The 21,489-nt window shown below is 42.3% G+C and overlaps 1 protein-coding gene across 1 annotated transcript in view; it reads left to right on the top strand.

The window, feature by feature from the left end:
• Nucleotides 1-15,689, top strand: part of P3H2 (prolyl 3-hydroxylase 2) — a 178,140-nt gene extending 162,451 nt beyond the window's left edge. Inside the window, exons 15-16 of the mRNA XM_010850711.1 lie at nt 6,767-6,907; nt 14,598-15,689. Coding sequence (XP_010849013.1) covers nt 6,767-6,907; nt 14,598-14,690 — 234 coding nt within the window. The 3' untranslated portion in view covers nt 14,691-15,689. The remainder of the gene's footprint in view (nt 1-6,766; nt 6,908-14,597) is intronic.
• The last annotated feature ends 5,800 nt before the right edge of the window (nt 15,690-21,489 follow it).

Consider the following 21,489-nt stretch of genomic DNA (forward strand, 5'->3'; position numbering starts at 1 on the left):
CCTGCCCTCAATCTTTCAAAAAATAAGGGTCTTTTCCAATGAGTCAACTCTTCGCATGAGGTGGCCAGAGTACTGGAGTTTCAGCTTCAGCATCAGTCCTTCCAAGGAACACTCAGAACTGATCTCCTTAAGGATGGACTGGTTGGATCTCCTTGCAGTCTAAGGGACTCTCAAGAGTCTTCTCCAACACCACAGTTCGAAAGCATCAATTCTTTGGTGTTCAGCTTTCTTCATAGTCCAACTCTCACATCCATACATGACCACTGGAAAAACCATAGCCTTGACTAGATGGACCTTTGTTGGCAAAGTGATGTCTCTGCTTTTTAATATGCTATCTAGGTTGGTCATCAGAGAAGGCAATGGCAACCCACTCCAGTACTCTTGCCTAGCAAATCTCATGGATGGAGGAGTCTGGTAGGCTGCAGTCCATGGGGTAGCTAGGAATTGGACACGACTGAGCAACTTCACTTTCACTTTCACTAGGTTGGTCATAACTTTCCTCCTAATGAGTAAGCCTCTTTTAATTTCATGGCTGCAATCACCATCTGCAGTGATTTTGGAGCCTAGAAAAATAAAGTTTGACATTGTTTTCACTGTTTCCCCAACTATTTCCCATAAAGTGATGGGACTGGATGCCATGATCTTAATTTCTGAATGTTGAGCTTTAAGCCAACCTTTTCATTCTCCTCTTTCACTTTCATCAAGAGGCTCTTTAGTTCTTCTTCACTTTCTGCCATAAGGGTGGTGTCATCTGCATATCTGAGGTTATTGATATTTCTCCCGGCAATCTTGATTCCAGCTTGTGCTTCTTCCAGCCCAGCATTTCTCATGATGTACTCTTCATAGAAGTTAAATAAGCAGGGTGACAATATACAGCCTTGATGTACTCCTTTTCCTATTTGGAACCAGTCTGTTGTTCCATGTCCAGTTCTAACTGTTGCTTCCTGACCTGCATATAGGTTTCTCAAGAGGCAGGTCAGGTGGTCTGGTATTCCCATCTCTTTCAAAATTTTCCACAGTTTATTGTGATCCACACAGTCAAAGGCTTATATATATGTGTATGTATGTGTGTGTGTGTGTATATATATATATTCACATAATTATTGTGGTAAGTAAACCTATACTTGAAACTTGATATATATACATTCACACAGACACATATGTGTTACATGTTCACTCTTTTGATGAGATTCTAAACACATCATAATAGACTAAAAATCAAAAGTTAAAGTCAGCCATGATGTTCCTAAATAAACTAATGCCTTTGGAAAACCAGCCTACTGAGCACTTATAAACCATATAGCCAGAATCTTTGGTTTTTAAGTCAAACAGCATGTAGAAAACATGCATGGTGAAAAAATAGAATTTCTGATTGAGAAGATAATTGAATTGTAAATAGATTATGACACATTTCTTTCCTCTCTGCAAAGCTAAAATTACTGAAACATGTATGTGATAAACTTCAAGGATTTCCATTATATAGGCTATTTCCACAATCTTATGTGAGTTTTATGTATTTTCCTTCATATTTGTACTCTTTTCTCAGTATCATTCATGTCATACCAACTGGGGTTTAAGCAGATGATATAAAAAAAATGCATTATCAAATTTAAAGGGAAAACTTATGGGAATTCTGGCTAAAATTGTCCATAAATATTGATATAATTAAGAAAAATATTCCATGTAGTTTAATATACTGTAATTCAAAAGGTCATGGTGCCTCAAACTTTTTTTTAAATTTTGGTAAAAAGCTTAAATTTTAACATGTCAGCATTTTGATATTTCATGATCTGGGAAATTAAATCAAGACTGGTGATCTGGACTCAGTTTAAATCCTGATACACGACTATCACCTTTTGAAAATCCTCTGTGCAGAACGTATTTGATTTCTGAGCTCTGTTAACAGGTTCAGAAATGCTTACATCTCACCCAATTGGAAAGGGAATCAAACAGGTGGTTGGAAGATTTCTTTGCTTCTACTCCATCTAGTGGCCGAATTTGGAAATGCCCAATGTTTGAAAGTAAACCAGCCGGGAATACTATGCATAAATCGTTAATTTCATGAATCACTAACATATGTGAATTCACCAGTTTCTGAATGCAAGCTCATTGTAATTTTGCGTTTTAAAGATGTGAAATCAGACACTACTCCTCTTTTAGATATTTATATTTTTAAGATAAAGTTGTAACTATACCAAAAGTACTAATTTAAACAATGTTTTGATGAAAAAGTTCCAAGTTGAGAGATATATTTGCCGAAATAAGTTCTACTTTAGATGAATGCATATGCTGGAGTTTAGGGGCGTTTTGTAGCTAATTAAAATTCTGAGGTAACGAGTGCCAATAACAAAGAGAAATGGGTAGTTTTCCTTTTTACCTCTCCCCTCTTTGATTCTGGAGGGAAAATTGATTTATTTCTGGAGCAGGGAAATAACCCAACTTTTGGCTCCATTAAGAAAATTGTTCTAAATTCTTTACTTTCAAAAAATCTGCAATTTCCTTGGCAGTTCAGTGGTTAGGACTCCCTGTCTGGAACTGGGATTTGATACAGAGGAGCCTGGTGGGCTGCAGTCCATGGGGTCGCTAAGAGTCGGACACGACTGAGCGACTTCACTTTCACTTTTCACTTTCATGCTTTGGAGAAGGAAATGGCAACCCACTCCAGTGTTTTTGCCTTGAGAATCCCAGGGACCAGGGAGCCTGGCGGGCTGCGGTCTACGGGGTCACACAGAGTCAGACATGACTGAAGCGACTTAGCAGCAGCAGCAGCAGCAGGGAATTAAGGGGCTTCCCAGGGAGCTAGTGGGAAAGCTACTGGGAGGTGGTAAAGCTCCCTGAGAAATGGGTAAAGCTCAGTTCAACAGTACATGAACCGAGAAGTTCCAGATGTTCAAGCTGTATTTAGAAAAGGCAGAGGAACCAGAGATCAACTTGCTAAATCCGTTGGATCATAGAAAAAGCAAGAGAGTTCCAGAAAAATATCTACTTCTGCTTTATTGACTACTCCAAAACCTTTGACTGTGTGGATCACGAAAAACTGGAAAATTCTGAAAGAGATGGGAATACCAGACCACCTGACCTGCCTCTTGAGAAATCTGTATGCAGGTCAGGAAACAATAGTTAGAACCAGACATGGAACAATGGACTGGTTCCGAATTGGGAAAGAAGTACGTCAAGGCTGTATATTGTAACCCTGGTTATTTAACTTAAATACAGGGTACATCATGCGAAATGCCAGGCTGGATGAAGCATGAGTTGGAATCAAGATTGCTGGGAGAAATATCAATAACCTCAAATATGCAGATGACACCACCCTTATAGCAGAGAGCGAAGCGGAACTAAAGAGCCTCTTGATGAAAGTAAAAGAGGAGAGGGAAAAAGCTGGCTTAAAACCCAACATTCAAAAAACGAAGATCATGGCATCCGGTCCCATCACTTCATGGGACATAGATGGGGAAACAGTGGAAATGTGACAGACTTTATTTTCTTGGGCTGTAGAATCACTGAAGATGGTGACTGCAGCCATGAAATAAAAAGACACTTGCTCCTTGAAAGAAAAGCTATGACCAACCTAGACAGCATATTAAAAAGCAGAGACATTTCTCTGCCAACAAAGGTCCATCTAGTCAAAGCTATGGTTTTTCCAGTAGTCACGTATGGATGTGAGAGTAGGACCATAAAGAAAGCTGAGCACCAAAGAAGTGATGCCTTCAAACTGTGGTGTTGGAGAAGACACTTGAGAGTCCCTTAGACAGTGAGGAAATCAAGCCAGTCATTCCTAAAGGAAATCAGTTGTGAATATTCATTGGAAGGACTGATGCTGAAGCCTAAGCTCTAATACCTTGGCCATCTGATGTGAAGAGACAACTCTTTAGGAAAGCCCCTGATGCTGGGAAAGATTGAAGGCAGGAGGAGAAGGGGACGACAGAGGATGAGATGGTTGGATGGCATCACCAACTCAATGGACATGAGTTTGACCAAGCTCCAGGAGTTGGTGATGAAAAGGGAAGCCTGGCATGCTGGAGTCCATGGGGTTGCAAAGAATTGAACACAACAGAGCAAGAGAACTGAACTAAGTGGTAAAGAACCCGCCTGCCAATTCAGAAGATGTAAGAGACACGGGTTTGACCCCTGGATAAGGAAGATCCCTTGGAGGAGGGCATGACAACCCACTCCAGTATTGTTGCCTGGAGAATCACATGAACATAGGAGCCTGGCAGGCTACAGTCCATAGAGTTGCAAATAAGCACAACTGAAGTGACTTAGCAGCATGCACGTACAAGTAACTAAGATCCTGCAAGCTGTGTGGTGTAGCCAAAAAACATTAGAAGAAAAATCTGGAAGTTGTGTAAATACTGGATGGTGGCTTAAGATTTACATTTATTCAAGACAAATACAGCACAGAGCCTTCTCTGACTTTAATCATCAGTTAGATATAAAGCAAAAGGAACTTTCTTTTATCATACTTGGAAAAAACATGGATTATTTTCAACAGCAGTATATTTGTGAAACACAATTATTTAGGAATTTTAGTTTCTCTGTGCAAGTTTGAAAAAGATAAAATCTAGTGAGTTCCATTTGCTTCATGAAAAACTAAACTCAGTGAGGCTGTGTTCCAAAAGTGTGTTTATAATCATTTAGCTAAACTTCAGAATACATTTTCTCATAGAAGCCACATTATCAGTGGAACTTGTTTATTTCTTCACATACCTGATTTATGACAGGTCATTCTCTCCATGTGATGAGGTTAGTCCTTTGTCACCCCACGCACCTATAACCAATGCCAATGGCTTCAAGCAATTGACAGCTTCTTCTCCTAAGCTTTCCCGGAGTCCTTCATGTGTAAACATACTTTCAATTCTTCCATCAGAGACAAAGCATTAAGTTGTCCCCATGCCCTCTCTTTAGAACTGTAAGATGCTGATGCCAAGACTCTATAATCACACAGAAGCAATAGCAACCACATGTGGATAAGTGAGTCCTGACCAGCACCAGGGGATGAGCAGCTCAGAAAACTTAAAAGTAGATCCTAAAGTCATGTATATAGGAAGGCTTTCCTGTCCTGCCTCATTTGCTTCAAGTATCAGTGATTTTGCTGTATCTATGTAGGAATTCCTCCTCCAGAAACACAAAATCAGATTGATACTAAAGGCACCAGTAACTAGGAAACTCTAAATTTACATCAGAAAGTTACTTTGACTTTGATAAAGCTGATTAAGAAAAACGACTCTCTCTAGCAAAGACAAATCACTCCTCAATTATTGAGAATAGAGAAGTAACCAGAAAAGTGACTGTTTTTTCCTGCTCTTCCCTTTCACACACACACACACACACACACACACACACACACACACACACACACATCTGGGTCTCAGGATTTTTCACTTCTCCACTTACTTTTGACCTTCCACTTGTTGGCACACAGTCTGGGAGTACTTAAGTTAGTTAACATTCAAGAATTTCAGGAAATTTTCCAACTATTATTCCTGAAGCTGCCGGTGAGAAAACTTAGCCATTGAATTTTATGGTGAAGGGAACCAAAGGTTCTTCTATGGGCATCTATCAATTCAAGTCAATTCAGAAAATAGCTAATTAGAATGGGTCCATCTTATCAAATAGTCCAACAATTGGTACCACTTTCCTGCTTTTATTTCTAAGCTGTACTATGGAGTAAGTCTGGTTTCTATGTTTCTCAAGAAAGAAAAATGAACTCTGCTTAGATCAGACACTTTAAACATGAAAGCAAGACCCCTAAAATCCCATTACTTCAGCTTATTTAGTTTAGGGAGCCTGTTTGCTTGATCTAAGCAGTGCTTCTTTCCCTTATACCTTGTTCTCCCTAATCAACTCCACCTGAGCCATGCACAAGCTTGGAAGGACTGTGCCAATTATTTCCGAGCCCTAGAGGCTATGGAATGGGTCACCCAAAGGAGTGATGTGTTCTCATCACTAGGGGTATAAAAGTATTGGCTGAGGACTCCAGGGCAGGAATATTGTAACAGGAATTAAAATAGCAACTAAGATTAGACTTGAATTTTTAAAACTTTGTATTTTGAAAAATCCACGAACACAAATGCACCATTAAGGAATTAGAAAGGGTGCATCACTACCTAGGCTTTCCAGCTGACACAGTGGTAAAGAATCTGCCTGCCAATGCAGGAGACACAGGAGACGCAGCTTCCATCCCTGGGTCCAGAAGATCCCCTGGAGGAAGAATGGCAACCTGTTCCAGTATTCTTATCTGGAAAAGTCTATGGACAGAGGAGCCTGGTGGGCTACAGTCCCTGGGGTTGCAAAGAGTCACACACAACTGAGCATACACACCACTACCTAGATCAATTGTAATAATTACCAGCACCCCAGATTTCCCCATGATTTGTTTTTGTCATTCCACAAATATTAAATGTATATTTACTTAGGCTGTGCTGGTACTAAAATTAGAGAGATGAATTAAAAGAGAAAGCCTTTGCTGTCAAGGCGTTTGCCAGCCACCAACACAGCACGTATTGAACAGTTACCACGTGCCATGGACTGTGATGACCATTTTACCTGATAACTTTATTTCCTGAATTAGGTATTATTTTGACCTTATCTTTGTCTTATAGATCAGGAAGTTGGAAACAGTCTATGTCTTCTTCAGCCCCAGGATTCCGTCGTTCTTTGACAAAACTTGACTCAAGTAATTGAGTAGAAGGATAGAGAAGAGGGGTTGTAGGAATGTTCACAGTATTCAAATTGAGAGTCATATTTTCACTTTCTTTCTCAGGCCTCTATAAAACCAAAGTGTGGGCGCATGATCAGCTTCTCGTCTGGAGGAGAGAACCCACATGGGGTGAAGGCAGTCACCAAGGGCCAGAGGTGTGCTGTGGCTCTGTGGTTTACCTTGGACCCACTTTATAGAGAATTGGTGAGTTTCTGACCCCTCGCCCTCAGAAAGTCAATGAGACACCCTATAGAACTGCTTCACGAACTAATTGATCTGAAAATTCTTATGAGCTGATTCATAGCCCTTCAGCAATCTTAGAGATCATGGGGGAAAAAACTTTTACAGAATCCTTTCTGTCTGCTTTCCAGTACTGGCCCTGTTTTCCAAGCAAGAACACATTTTCTTAATCAGATCCATGACTTAGCAATTACACATCTGATTTTTGCACTGTAAGTTTTAGGAAAAGGGGCTAAGAATGCAGCTCTTGATCAGATGGGTTTTTATAAGTGAATGTTTGCAGAAATAGACATCTCAGTGATATTCAGCACTCTCCTAAATTAGTCCGGAGCTTATTAACAAATTGTAGCATCCGGAAAGAGCAATCATTTTCCACTGGTCACCAAAAAGACTGATTTGTTGTCTCAACAAACCCTTAAAAAGTTCACTGAATCATTCATGAAACACTTATCAAAGACAATGAGGGGACATGAACATTTATTATTTACTACTATTAAGTTAAATATTAAAATATTTTTATTGTCTTAGAAGTGACTGAGGACAATTAGTCTGGATAAGAGACTATGATCTCACCCTTCTGGATGTTCGGAGCAGAGGTTATAGTGTTTGTAAGTCTGCCCAGGTGACACTCGTGGTAAAGAACCCACCTGCCAATGCAGGAGACATAAGAGACCTGGATTTGATCCCTGGGTTGGGAGGATCCCCTGGTGGAGGGCATAGCAACCCACTCCAGTATTCTTGCCTGGAAAATCTCATGGACAGAAGAGCCTAGTGGGCTATAGGCCATAAGGTCGCAAAGAGTTGGACATGACTGAAATGACTTAGCAGGCACAGCACGTGAAGCTATAGAGGAATGAATTAAATCCTATAGATACAGCCCCTGGGAGGAATATCTAGGCTCAACATAAGGAATAACTTTCAAACCAACTCCACCATTTGGTAGAATTCTCTTCTTTGGAAGCACAGAGTTACTTGTCACTGGATGACTCTAATCATAGCCTCAGCAACTTCTTGGCATGGAAAGCTGAGCCTGAACCTGAATCTTCATGGCAGGGGCTAAACCAAGTGACTGCAAAGTCTCCTCCAGCCTTGAGTCTTAATGAAGCTATGAAATTCTAGTCTTTAAACCCGCATGCGAACCAGTTTTCCTCTTTAGATCCCTAAATTGGATCCAATTGCATCAGAAACAGTTTAAAATGAATTTCTCTTTCTTATATATTACTTTTGCCATCCAAACCTAACTCAGTTTTTAGGCCTCATTTCTAAACATTCTGTCACATGTTTCACAAATGTTTATAAAAGATCTACTGTGTGCTTGGAAAACTACACTAGGTGGGCATTGGGGGTACATGATTGAACAAGGCAGAGCTTTGACCACAAGGAGCTTGGAGAGGCCACAGGAAACTGATGGGGAGAAAACAGCATCTGCATTTGTAGGGAGATATCAAAGGAGACTTACTTACACAGAAAGTGTTGGTCGCTCAGTTGTGCCCAGCTCTTTGCAACCCCATGGATGGCAGCCCACCAGGCCTCTGTCCATGGGATTTTCCAGGCAAGGATGCTGCTGCTGCTGCTGCTGCTAAGTCGCTTCAGTCGTGTCCGACTCTGTGCGACCCCATAGACGGCAGCCCACCAGGCTCCCCCGTCCCTGGGATTCTCCAGGCAAGAACACTGGAGTGGGTTGGGATACTGGAGTGCTATTTTCCTTTCCTTCTCCAGGATTGTTAGCATCGGGCAACCATAAAAGAGCAGAGGATGGCAGCTGGGCACAAAAGAGAGAAAGAACAATCCTGACAGAGGGAGCGGGGCAGGGAGAAATCTGAAAACATCACAAGGGACTGAGTAGTCGCCTTTACATTTAATTCCTCTCTCCTCTTGCCTCCCCACGGCCAGAATCCCAGTGTTCCCCACATCACCCCTTCTTGACTAAAGAATCTAGGTACATGAGTACACAGTGGAGATAACAACATTGTTGGAGAATTGTCTCTTGTTTTTTTTTTTAATATAAATTTATTTATTTTAATTGAAGGCTAATTACATTACAATATTGTATTGGTAGTGTTAAACATTTAATCAGTTTTATTATTCAGTATCTCAGCCTTTCCTTCAAGATATTTGTTTCTATCAAAATAAGCTCTCTCTCTCTCTCTCTCTCACTCACACACACACACACACACACACAACACAAAGTTCTCTTTTTTCCTTCCTAACATGGAAAGTACTAGGGAAAATCCTCCAGTCTCTAGGCTGTGGCGACATCTAGTGGTCACAGAAGAAAATGACCAAAGCTTCTGTGACAGCTACCAGGAAAATCTTGCCTATGACATGATTCCCAGACTTTGCTCCACAATGTAGTCAACTGGGGATCTTTACAAACTATTGACATTTAGTTTATTGACACTATTGACATTAATGGCCCCAACATTTAAAAATCCTAGATTTACTAATTTAGGTGTAGGAAGTTTTAAAAGTTCCCCAGATGATTTCAATGTGTAACAAAGTTTGAAAGTCCCTGAGTTGTTGAGTCACTCAGTCGTGTCTGATACTTTGCGACCCCGTGGACTGCAGCATGCCAGACTTCCCTGTCCATTACCATCTCCTGGAGTTTGCTCAAACTCATGTCCATCAAGTTGGTGATGCCATCCAACCATCTCATCCTCTTGTCCCCTTCTCCTCCTACTTCAATCTTTCCCAGCATCAGGGTCTTTTCAAATGAGTTGTCTCTTCACATCAGGTGGTCAAAGTACTGGAGCTTCAGCTTCAGCATCAGTCCTTCCAATGAATATTCAGGGGTGATCTCCTTTAGAATTGATTGGTTTGATCTCCTTGCAGTCCAGAGGGCTCTCAAGAGACTTTTCCAGTACCACAGTGCGAAGGCATCAATTCTCTGGCACTCAGCCTTTTTCATTGTCCAGCTCTCACAGCCTTACATGACTACTGGAAAAACCATAACTTTGACCATATGGACCTTTGTCGGCAAAGTAATATCTCTGCTTTGTCATATGCTGTCTAGGTTTGTCATTGCTTTTCCCCCAAGGAGCAAGAACCTTTTCATTTCATGGCAGCAGTCACCATCTGCAGTGATTTTGGAGCCCAAGAAAACAAAGTCTGTCTGTTTCTATTGTTTCCCCATCTATTTGCCATGAAGTGATGGGACCGGATGTCATCCTCTTCGTTTATTTGAATGTTGGGTTTTAAGCCAGCTTTTTCACTGTCCTCTTTCACCTTCTCAAGAGGCTCTTTAATTCCTCTTCACTTTCTGCCATAAGGGTGGTGTCACCTGCATCTCTGAAGTTATTGATATTTCTCCCCAAAATCTTGATTCCAGCTTGTGCTTCATCCAGCCTGGCTTTTTGCATGATGTGTTCTGCATATGAGTTAAATAAGCAGGATGACAACATACAGCCTTGATGTACTCCTTTCCCAACTTTGAACCAGGAGTTAAGCACCTCCTTTCAGGTTAAATCCCTGAGCAAAGAAAGCCTGCCTTTCAAGATGTCATCAGAGCTGGCAGATGTACATGCTCATTAGAGTTTACTTTAAAGGCATTACATTCTCAAGGAGTATTAAGAATCATAAATTCTTAAGGATGCCCAACATTAGAAGCTTTGATTCCTTGTTAGACAGTTCCATCTCTCTTTTAAACTTCTTTTCTTTCAAGAGAGACAAAATTGCAACAGTCTCTTGTGCGGTCAGATCGGAGCATTTTGTATCTACATCAATTTGCTAATCAACGAGGTGTTTTCCCTGCATTAATAAAGCAGTACTCATGTAGGGGCTTCACTAGTGGCTCAGAAGTTAAGTATCTGCCTACAATGCAGGAGACACAGGAGATGCAGTTTCAATCCCTGGGTTGGGAAGACCCCATGGAGGAGGAAATGGCAACCCACTCCAGTATTCTTGCCTGGGAAATCCCATGGACAGAGAAGCCTGGCAGTCTATAGTCCATGGGGTCACAAAGAGTCGGACACGACTGAGCATGCACACACACACTCACATGTTTTATTTGGACATTATGACAACTGTTTAGTTTTCTGTTATTTAGTATATCTGGTCCTTGTCAACATTACGCTCAATTATAAACTCTTAAATAAAGGAGATTTTATTATCAAGTCATAAAATAATCAAGTTCTTTGTATAACTTACTATGCTGGGAACTGTGCTGGGGACTACCTATAGGAGATACAAATAGGCATAACTTTTATTTTCAGGGAACTTGAAGTCAAAGTGAAGAGACAATACAGGGACCTGAGTAATTAAAACACAAGGCAAAATTCAGCAAGAATTATTAGAGCCAAAAATGCATGGTGTTCATGGGACAGAAAGAGGGAACCAGCAAAGGTTTCATGGAGGAGATGGCATTTAATAGGAGCCTTAAAGGATGAACATGATTTCTTAAGGGAGAGACATTTTTGGCATGTTAGACATCTACCCATGTATTTATTCATCAACTGTGATACTGTGCTGTGCTGTGTTCAGTCACTCAGACATGTCTGACTCTTTGCGACCCTGTGGACTATAGCCCGCCAGGCTCTTGTGTCCATGGGGTTCTCCAGGCAAAAATACTGGAATGGGTTGACATCTCCTCCTCCAGGGGGTCTTCCCAAACCAGGGATAGGACCTGTGTCTCCTGTGTCTCCTGCATCGCAGGCCAATTCTTTACCACTGAGCCGTCCTGCTAAATGTTAGTTGCTTTTCTGGGCACAGAAAATAGAGCAGTGCCCCCCAAATGACAAGATTCCCTGTTTTCCTGGAGCTTAACTTCTAGTGGAAAAAGACAACACATAAACAAAGAATAAACAGTTGAAGGATTTTCAGGTAGTGAGAGGGTATGTATGGGAAAGAAAATAAGACAACTGATTTTAAAGTAAAAAGGAGGGGGTAGCAAAGTGTGAGAGGCCTCTCCAGCCAAAGAAAGGAAGAAGCCAACAGTGATAAAGGTCTTGGGAGGAGTGTTCCAGGGGAGAAGAGGTTGCAAAGGCCCAAAGATAAGAAGGAGCACAGAATGGTCAAGAAGCAAAGAAAGCCAAGGTGACCAAAACATGGTATGTGAGGTAGAGAATGGGCTGAAGGGAGAACACAGAACAGGCAGCAGTTAGACTTGATGAGTTGTTCAGGAAATATGAATTCTCTTCCAATGTATTCTGTAAAAAGGCATAGAAAAAAATCCGAACAAAATTTTTGACCTGCCCAATGGGAAAGAAGCCATGTCCCTTCCCCTTTCCCCTGCCTCCCCCGATCCTGAGAATTACAGGATAGGAAAGACTGCCGTAGCTAACATATCATAGACCAGCGTCATAGAAAAGAAGGTGAAAAGATGTGGGGAACTGGAGATGTCATTTGGAAGTAGGCCAGCTGGGTCAATGGTGGGGGAGCAGTAAGAGAAACACAGGACGTGATGGAAGCAGTGCTTAAATCCTAGGGACACTCAACCTAGACTAGGATGAGGAAGGCCTTCGCAAAGCGCGGTATCCAGAGATCTCAAGGTAAGTCAGGAAGGTGGAGTGTAAGGCAAGGTGAAAGGAGAAGACAAGGTGAACTGAAGAAGAAAGAGAAATCCAAGTCCTTACAAGCACATCAAGAAAGGTGGACCCAGAGCGTCCAGCAATGGGAACCCATGCAAGGGCTGTGAGCAGTGAGCTGGAAAGGCAAGTGGCCATGATTCCAGTGCAGAGGGTCCAATAGGAGCGTGTGGGAGGGGATGTGACACAGATCAGTTTGAAAGCTACCACAGCAATTAAGTTAAGAGATAACAGGGTCCTCAAGCAGGAGCGATTTTTCCTGCCGCTGTGCAATTGGCAACATTTAGAGTGTTTTTTTTGGTTGTCACAACTTAGACTTGGTTGCCACTGGCTACCTGCAGTAGGCAGAGCCAGAGATGCTGCTAAATACCCTCAATGCACAGGACACCTCTCTACCCCCCACCAACAAAGAGTTATTATTTGCTCTAAAATGTCAGCAGGGCCACGCTTGAGAAATACTGGCCTAAACTAAGGTAACAGTTCAGTTCAGTTCAGTCGCTCAGTTGTGTCCAACTCTATGACCCCATGGACTGCAGCACACCAGGCCTCCCTGTCCATCACCAGCTCCCAGAGTCTATTCAAACTCATGTCCATCAAGTCAGTGATGCCATCCAACCATCTCATCCTCTGTCGTCCCCTTCTCCTCCTGCCCTCAATCCCTCCCAGCATCAGGTTCTTTTCCAATGAGTCAGCTCTTCACATCAGGTGGCCAAAGTATTGGAGTTTTCAGCTTCAATATCAGTCCTTCCAATGAACACCCAGGACTGACCTCCTTTAGGATGGACTGGTTGGATCTCCTTGCAGTCCAAGGGACTCTCAGGAGTCTTCTCCAACACCACAGTTCAAAAGCATCAATTCTTCGGCGCTCAGCTTTCTTCACACTCCAACTCTCACATCCATACATGACTACTGGAAAAACCATAGCCTTGACTAGACAGACCTTTGTTGGCAAAGAAATGTCTCTGCTTTTGAATATGCTATCTAGGTTGGTCATAACTTTCCTTCCAAGGAGTAAGTGTCTTTTAATTTCATGGCTGCAGTCACCATCTGCAGTGATTCTGGAGCCCAAAATATAAAGTCTGACAATGTTTCCACTGTTTCCCCATCTATTTCCCATGAAGTGATGGGACCAGATGCCATGATCGTCGTTTTCTGAATGTTGAGCTTTAAGCCAACTTTTTACTCTCCTCTTTCACTTTCATCAAGAGGCTTTTGAGTTTCTCTTCACTTTCTACCATAAGGGTGGTGTCATCTGCGTATCTGAGGTTATTGATATTTCTCCCAGCAATCTTGATTCCAGCTTGTGCTTCTTCCAGCCCAGTGTTTCTCATGATGTACTCTGCATATACGTTAAATAAGCAGGGTGACAATATACAGCCTTGACGTACTCCTTTTCCTATTTGGAACCAGTCTGTTGTTCTATGTCCAGTTCTAACTGTTGTTTCCTGACCTGCATACAGGTTTCTCAAGAGGCAGGTCAGGTGGTCTGGTATTCCCATCTCTTTCAGATATTTCCATAGTTTATTGTGATCCACATAGTCAAAGGCTTTGGCATAGTCAATAAAGCAGAAATAGATGTTTTTTCTGGAACTCTCTTGCTTTTTCAATGATCCAGCGGATGCTGGCAATTTGATCTCTGGTCCCTCTAAGGCAACAGTACGTGCACTGAAAAGAAAGGGTCAGAAACAAGGGGCAGAACAGAGAGGACTCGGTGGTATATCAGATCCAAGAAACTATCATCAGGCTTTGGGGTGAATGTGGAAGTCGTGATGGTCTTAACTGAGAGAGGAATTCTGTGAAGAGGACAGAGTAGCTCTGCAGGGGAGAAGCTGTAGAATTCAGCTTGACAACTGAGCTGGAGAACTGAGTTGGAGATGTCTGTGGGACCACAAGTTAGAAATGGAAGTTGCAGTTGACTATATAAGATTTCTTGACAAGAGAGTAGTCTTGGAAGGTAATTGCTGAGTATACAGGGAAGTCAGGAGAAGGCACCTGGATAGGGATAGAATGAGGCTACATCTTTAGCTGGATTTAGCATCCATTCATGTACAGATGATACCTGGAAATGTTGGGGGAGCATCTGGCACTGGCATCGCTTGTAACAGCAATGTTTATATTGTCTTTTTTTACAGGAGCGAATACAGGCGGATGAAGTGATCGCAATCCTGGATCAAGAACAGCAAGGGAAGCACGAACTGAATATCAATCCCAAAGATGAGCTATAAAAATGAGAAAAAGAGTCTCTATCAAATATTTATTTAAATTGTTAATCTTATGAGAACTTTTTTATTTTTGTACAGAGCCACGGTATAAATTAACAGGTTAATATGAATCAGCAAATCTCCCTTCTGTGCCTAAGGATGCTTTCTTTGCCTCAGTCTGTCTGTCTGTCTTGGTTTTCTCAGCAGATTGTCTTTCAAAGCCCAGTCACCCCTTCCCCACTGTGCGTGCGCATGTGCGCGCGCGCACACACACACACACACACACACACATACACACACACACACACACACACACATACACACACACACACACAGACTTCATTTGCTGCAGATCCTAAAATTCAAGCAGAAAGAATAAGTCCATTCCTGGCGAAACAACAACTCCTATGCATGCCCAGATCTAAAGTTAGAATGTGATCGGACTCAGAAGGCCTTTCTGGCTCTGTGACTTTCAGCCACTGTCTTTCCCAGAGCTGATGGCTGTGACTCTGAAGGGTCCATGGTGAGGTCAGAACTGCTTCAAGTCACTGCCCTGAGGGCCCCCCAGGCTCTGCAAAGGGACAGCTCTGATGAAGACTGTGAGACGGAGGGGTCAGCCTTCCCAGGCCTGGGTGGAGTTTTTGACTCTGGTGTTTTTAGCATAGAGCACCCTTACACTGGAAGCTTTGATTCACCCTCCACTATGCGCTAGTCCAGAAAGGACTGCCCTAGGAGTGTTGTCTTTAAAAAGCGTTTTTCAAGGGTTGAAGTAGAATGGTTCTTCATCCCAGCGATTCTGGAAGAAAATCTTTAATCCCACCTGAATGTGGGCACCATGGCTACACTGCCCGAGAGAAGGATGTTTTGTTCTTCAGGGAGAAAAAATGGATTTATGGTTGATTCCACTCTTCATCTGAGTGTATTTTGAGCCCCTCCTACCCCTTCCCCCACCTATGGTGCTCTCCAGCTCATGGATTTTAGTGTTTGTATCTGATTTGTTTAATAAAGGGAGGCTTGTTTTAATATCCAGCATTTGTTTTTCTTCTCCCAAATGTTTGGTTTATCTCCAGGTAATCCAAACAGGAGCTTTGGGGACCACCCAGGGATAATATTGGATCATGGTTCATTTTGTTGGCAGGGGCTTGGAGCTGCAAGGAAGGTATGAGCATTCCTTCTGAAGAAACAGGGATGGTTAGCAAAAAGATGTTAATCCAGAGAATATCTGGGGTCCTTGATGCTGGTTCTAAGGAAAATACTACCAAGACAGTGTTTTACGGGGGTGGGGAATGGGGTTATTCTAGCCGAGAGAGTCTGCTCCACTAAGCCAGGGGAGATCACCTGACTCTTTGATGGGCAGTGGTAGAGGCTGTAGCCCTTAAGAAAACCAACAGATAAAAACATTTTCTAGGGACTTATCTGGTGGTTCAGGGGCTAAGAATGCTCCCAATGCAGCAGACCCAAGTTCCATCCCTGGTCAGGGAACTAGATCCCACATGTTGCAACTAAGATCCTGTACTAAGAGTTCTTCAAGAAAGTCTGCAACATACTGCAGTGAAAATCAAAGATCCCACCCGCTGTAATGAAGACCTGGCACAGCCAAATAAATACTTTTTAAAAATAGCAACAATATATTCAATCATTATTAAAAAATTGATAAAAATCACAGTAACTTTCTGCCATTTATGATCTTGGGTAGTGGTAAGAACATTCATCCTTTGAGACTGAAAAATTGAGTCATAATGATTTGTGTGCCATCTGTTTTTCACCCAACCCTCTGGTTGGGGGAGTGGAAAGAGCATTAGATTATAATTCCATCCCGATCAAATATGCTCTGCTGTGTGACCCGGAGCTAGTCTCATTCCCTTTCTGGGCTTCAGTCTCCTCTGAAAATGACATCATTGCCAGTAATTGTTCCCAGAAACCGTCCCTCTTGATCTAAATACAAAACAAAGTCAAAAGAAAACAAACCTAAAACTCTGATTTTAGAAACATTCACAAATACCAAATTTACTTCTACTAACATTTGGAGAATTGTGTATGGGTTCATTGTGTGTGTATGTGATTTTAAAACCCGGAACCTAATTTTAGGTCTGAAATTCCCTAAGCTTAGGAACAGGAGGTTGCTATTTGTCTGCTCCTTTACTGAGAAATGTTTGCTGACGCTCAGATTTGCTAATAGGAGGTTCTGGCCAAGGATCTAATTTCTGTTTTCTGGCAACAAGGCATCAACAAAGAAAACCATCTTTGGCTCAATGCGGTCCTTGCTTCCTGGGTGCTCCCGGTGCTCTGGGAGAGGCCAGGACTCCAGGACCGAGTCTGCCTTTCAGTCCCGCAGGCAGTGAGCAGAGGCCTCAGGAGATGGGCGTCATGGTAAATCCCCATCTTGTACCATCCCTGACAACACAGAGCTGTTATTCCTGTTGTGCAGGCTACCAGGGTTGGGTTCTCTACTTGGGACATCACGTAGACACTCAGGCATTTGTGTTCTAATCTGCCTCACATCAAACCATGCATAATTTCATTCAAATATTAGGGAGTGCCATCAGATGATTTTTTAGAGGATTGAGCTTAGAAATCACTTTCTATGTGATGTCTGGCCCCTTGTGTAGAAGGATGGGAAAGCTCATTAGAATTTCTTAAGTTTTCAGAGCTAAAGGAGGCTGTAGAAATTGCAATTCAATTCTGTCTTTCTGTCTGGGAGGAAACTGAGGCTCAGAAGTTGAGAAAATGATTGTGTGGTTGCAGAATTCAAGCAGGAAGAGCTGGGGCTTCTGAATTGACTTGTACGAGAATCCTGGCCCAGGGCAGCATCCTCTAGAAGATGGGTAACTTTTTCTCTTTGGCCAAAGGTGGTACTTGGTCATCAGTCCATGGATGGACCTGTAGTTCAGTTAGGACCTGCAGGACTGTGTTCAGAAGTGATGTCTTTCTCTAATTCCCTTAAAAGTGCTATATGTGCTTGAGACAGCCCAGGCTAAAAGCCCAGTTTTTATGACTCCAAGTCTAGGACTCTTCATCTCTGTCTCACTGGGAACTATCTCACCCTAAGGACTCTCCTGTGTGTAAAACGCCCAAGATATTACAAAGCTTCTGTTTTCTCCCGTATTGTTGGATTGAATGCTCAAGACACAGGACGGGTTCTTACACTAGAAACCCCAGGAAGTGTTCGGAGTCCAGATTATGAGGCCCGTTTGGCAGATGAGGAAACGGAGAGCAGTGAAGTGAAGTCAGAGCCTATGCCCACTGGGCTTAGAGGGTGCAGGTCTGAGGCAGAAGCAGCCTTTTGAACAGGAAGGAAAACAAGTGCCAGCGTGTTTGCTTCCAGGCATGCCTGCTCTGAAATTGTACATTCATGCAAAGAACAGAGTTAGATTTTTATCAAACCTAAACTTTTCCTCCTTTCTTATTTTCCCGTTGATGTGTGAAGGCATATTTCCCCCTTCTCTCCTTGGAGAAGGATTGAATGTGGTTGCAAAATTCAGTGAAACAATACTGGGTGCCGGGCCCTGCTTTCATGATGCTCACCAAAGGGAAGAAGGTTCTAGTCAGGTGCCATTTTCCACCCACTCCAAGGCAGAAAGGATCTGGCATTTCTGTTTCCTCTTGAGAAAACCCTGACTCAGAACAGACCCATTTTCTTAGAAGTGTGGGGTCCTTTCCTCAGAGCCCTGAATGTGAATTGCTTGACAGGGAAATTTTAGTTTTAGCATGGTTTTCATCACTGCTTTGTGCATAGAATTCTTTGGCACTTTTTCAGCTGAGGAGAAGCCATGGAATGAGTCAGTGCCATTTAATAATATATATCTATGAATTTTAATTGAAGTACAAATGCTGAATTATTTCGCATAAGACAGCCATGGGGAAAATCTCCCTCACTGACGTCAAGAAAGGAGGTAATGAGGGCCACCTCACTAGATCCTGATGCCAAGGATCAGGTGTGCTGAGGTGACTGACAATGGTAGGGCTGAGAAGTGGGGAAGAGTTGAGCTGGTCCCACATCCAAAGCTCTTCTCAGAAACAGGAACCATTTGGCAAAACGCCCCCAAACCGAAGTTAAAATGGCCTATGGGATGATCCTGGTTGCATCCTGCCAAGAAGTCTGTGATGTGAAGTGACCTCCTCCACACAGTCCCTCTTCCCACCCACAAATCTACTCCCAGATAATTCGATGTTTCCGACATGAGACGTAAGGGCCCCTACCATTCCAGACCCGCATGATTTCTTCAGACACACCGAGACACATAACACCCACCACTGTTTGGGCTCGCTGCTGGGTTGGAACTGCAGACTCATGGTGTCAGAGCTTCCTCCTTCCCACCTCCCACCAGGTAATCATGGTGTTTCCTCTCCCCACTGCTGATCTCAGAGGCCAGACGACCTCAGGTCTGGGACAATCTGATCTTAGATCCTGGCTTGCTCTACAATAGATGGCATCTGCCATGTGAAAAGCTGGCTGAGTCACTCACCTCTGCATTGAAAGAGCTTATAAAGGGCTCACAAGACAGATAGCCAAACAAAAGTTTCCTGTTCTCTCTTCTTCTGACATGCATTGCTAGGGAGGAAAATCTGAATGCTCTGTTAATTCAATATACAACCCACTTTTTCTGGTCTATGATACCCCTTGGGGGAAGGTAAACAAAATGAGCTTCACCCTTTCTTTCCTTGTTAGGCTATTAGAGATTGAGGCTACAGATGGGTTTGACAACCTTTCTACCTTAACAGCCTTTCTATAAGCCATCTTCTGCTTTGGAAATGCCAATCAGCTCCGTTCATCCGAGTGCCCTCTTGAAATTGGGAATTGAGGGTCATCCCATCTTTCTGGGAACACTTGCCCTTGGCCCATCATGTCAGATTCAGGTAATTTCCCTCATGACAGAGGTACCTAAAAAGGCCCTAGAAATCCTACCTAGACCCCCCTAAATTATCCTTGTTCCTCCCAAGCTGATGCTGTTACCTCTGAATTGCTATCTGATGGTGGGTGGGGAGAACAATGAGGACCAGACAAGAAGGGTTACCTGTAAAGTCTCATCTTTTTCCACTTATAAATCATATGTCCCATTGTTTCAAAGGGTTGTAATCATGGTTGGCATTTACAAAGCTTTTTTTATGGTCTTGAAGCACTTGGCAGTCAAATGAAAGTACATAATTATCCCGAGAGACACATCAGTGCAATCTTCATTTTGTAAACAGAGAAAAGGAACAGGCACAGGAAAGGAGATATAGGAAACCTCTGGCCATTGAGGAATTCATTCCTGAGATACCTTGTGAGCGGCTACTCAGTAGTGGGTTTAGAGAAGTGTTCAAAAATGAGTATGATTTTATCCCTTCCTTTAAGAATTTCAAAGTAAAGTGGAAAAAATAGATGTAAAGGAATGAAAAATATAAAATGAGACAAGTGTGGTGACAGGAGGGCTATAATAGAGGCAGGTACAAAAAAGGCCACATGAGTTCAGAGAAGGGAGTGGCTGGAGGGAGGGAGAGCTTAACAGAGAAGATGGCAGTTACGTTGGGTCTTGAGTGCCTGTCTGTCACCAATAAGCAGAAATGAGCCACGATGGCCTCAGCTGAAAAAGTGGTTTAATTTGAGCCTGTTGGTTTCTTGGGTTCTAAAATACTAACCTTTCAGAAGAGTTGGAGAGTTTATTTTATATGTTTAAAGATTTTTTTTTTTTGACATGGACTATTTTTAAGGTCTTTATTGAATTTCTTACAATATTGTTTATGTTTTTTGGCTGCAAGGCATGTGGGATCTTAACTCCCCACTCAGGGATCAAACCCATACCTCTTGCATTGGAAGGTGAAATTTCAACCACTGGACCACCAGGGAAGTCCCTGGAGAGTTTATTTTAAAGTTGGTGTTTTGAAAGTGGGGAGGGATGAAATCTTTCTACTAATTGCCCTGGGAATGCAAGTTAATGAATGCTGTGAAAATCCAAATAAATACCAATTTAAAAGGGGCTTTATTTTATTCCCTTGTCAGGAGGTTTATTTAAGTGGGTGGAGCAAAGCCACTAAGGATCAGGCTTCTTGATGAAAAGTAGAGCTGAGGGGAACCTCATCTTTCAGGTCAAGATCCATGAAGTTGCCCAGTGGCACTTCCCTCTGTCCATGAGTCCAAGAAATCTCTCATTCCATATGCCCTGGGGCCAGCCACTCTTTCAAATGCTTACACATTCATCTCACAAATGGGAAAAATGATGATATTCCAGCCCATCTGAGGATATTCAGATGTGTTGTCTGCAAAAACCTAAAGCATCTGGTAAAATCAGTCAAGCTTATTGTAAAACCAGAAAAATATGGGATGTTTTAGTAAGGACATTTCTTTTACCGTCATGCAGGAAAGAAAGTTTCAGCAGCTTTGGGACTCCTTGGAAGCAAACTGTCTCCAGCAGACATTGAAGGGGACCTTCTACCTCATTTAAAACCAGAGTCCAATAAAACATCATGCAATAAATTGTCCAATCACACTTATCGTGTCTGTTCTCTGTACCTGTTTTTGGTTTGTTAAACCTTGTAAATGCTTTTGAAGGTCTTAAGCAATCATACTTAATCATGCATAATTTTAGAATAAATTATAGAATACTTGAGGCTTAGAAGCCAACTTCAAGACTTCTGGTCACGAGAATAATATTCTGAGCTCTCATAATATTCCACCATTTAGCAACATTTACTGAACAGATACACTAGGATTTTTGTGGTATTTGAAGTTCAGAGTTTCAGGACATGTTTTCTTCATGAGATAATATGAATCAGAATTATATTTATTTGGAGTCATTATTGGTAAAAAAAAAAAAAAAAAGTGCTATTCAGATGTTTTTCTTCT

This window comes from Bison bison, unplaced genomic scaffold, assembly GCF_000754665.1.
Source record: "Bison bison bison isolate TAMUID 2011002044 unplaced genomic scaffold, Bison_UMD1.0 scf7180017864294, whole genome shotgun sequence".
NCBI classification, from domain to species: domain Eukaryota; kingdom Metazoa; phylum Chordata; class Mammalia; order Artiodactyla; family Bovidae; genus Bison; species Bison bison.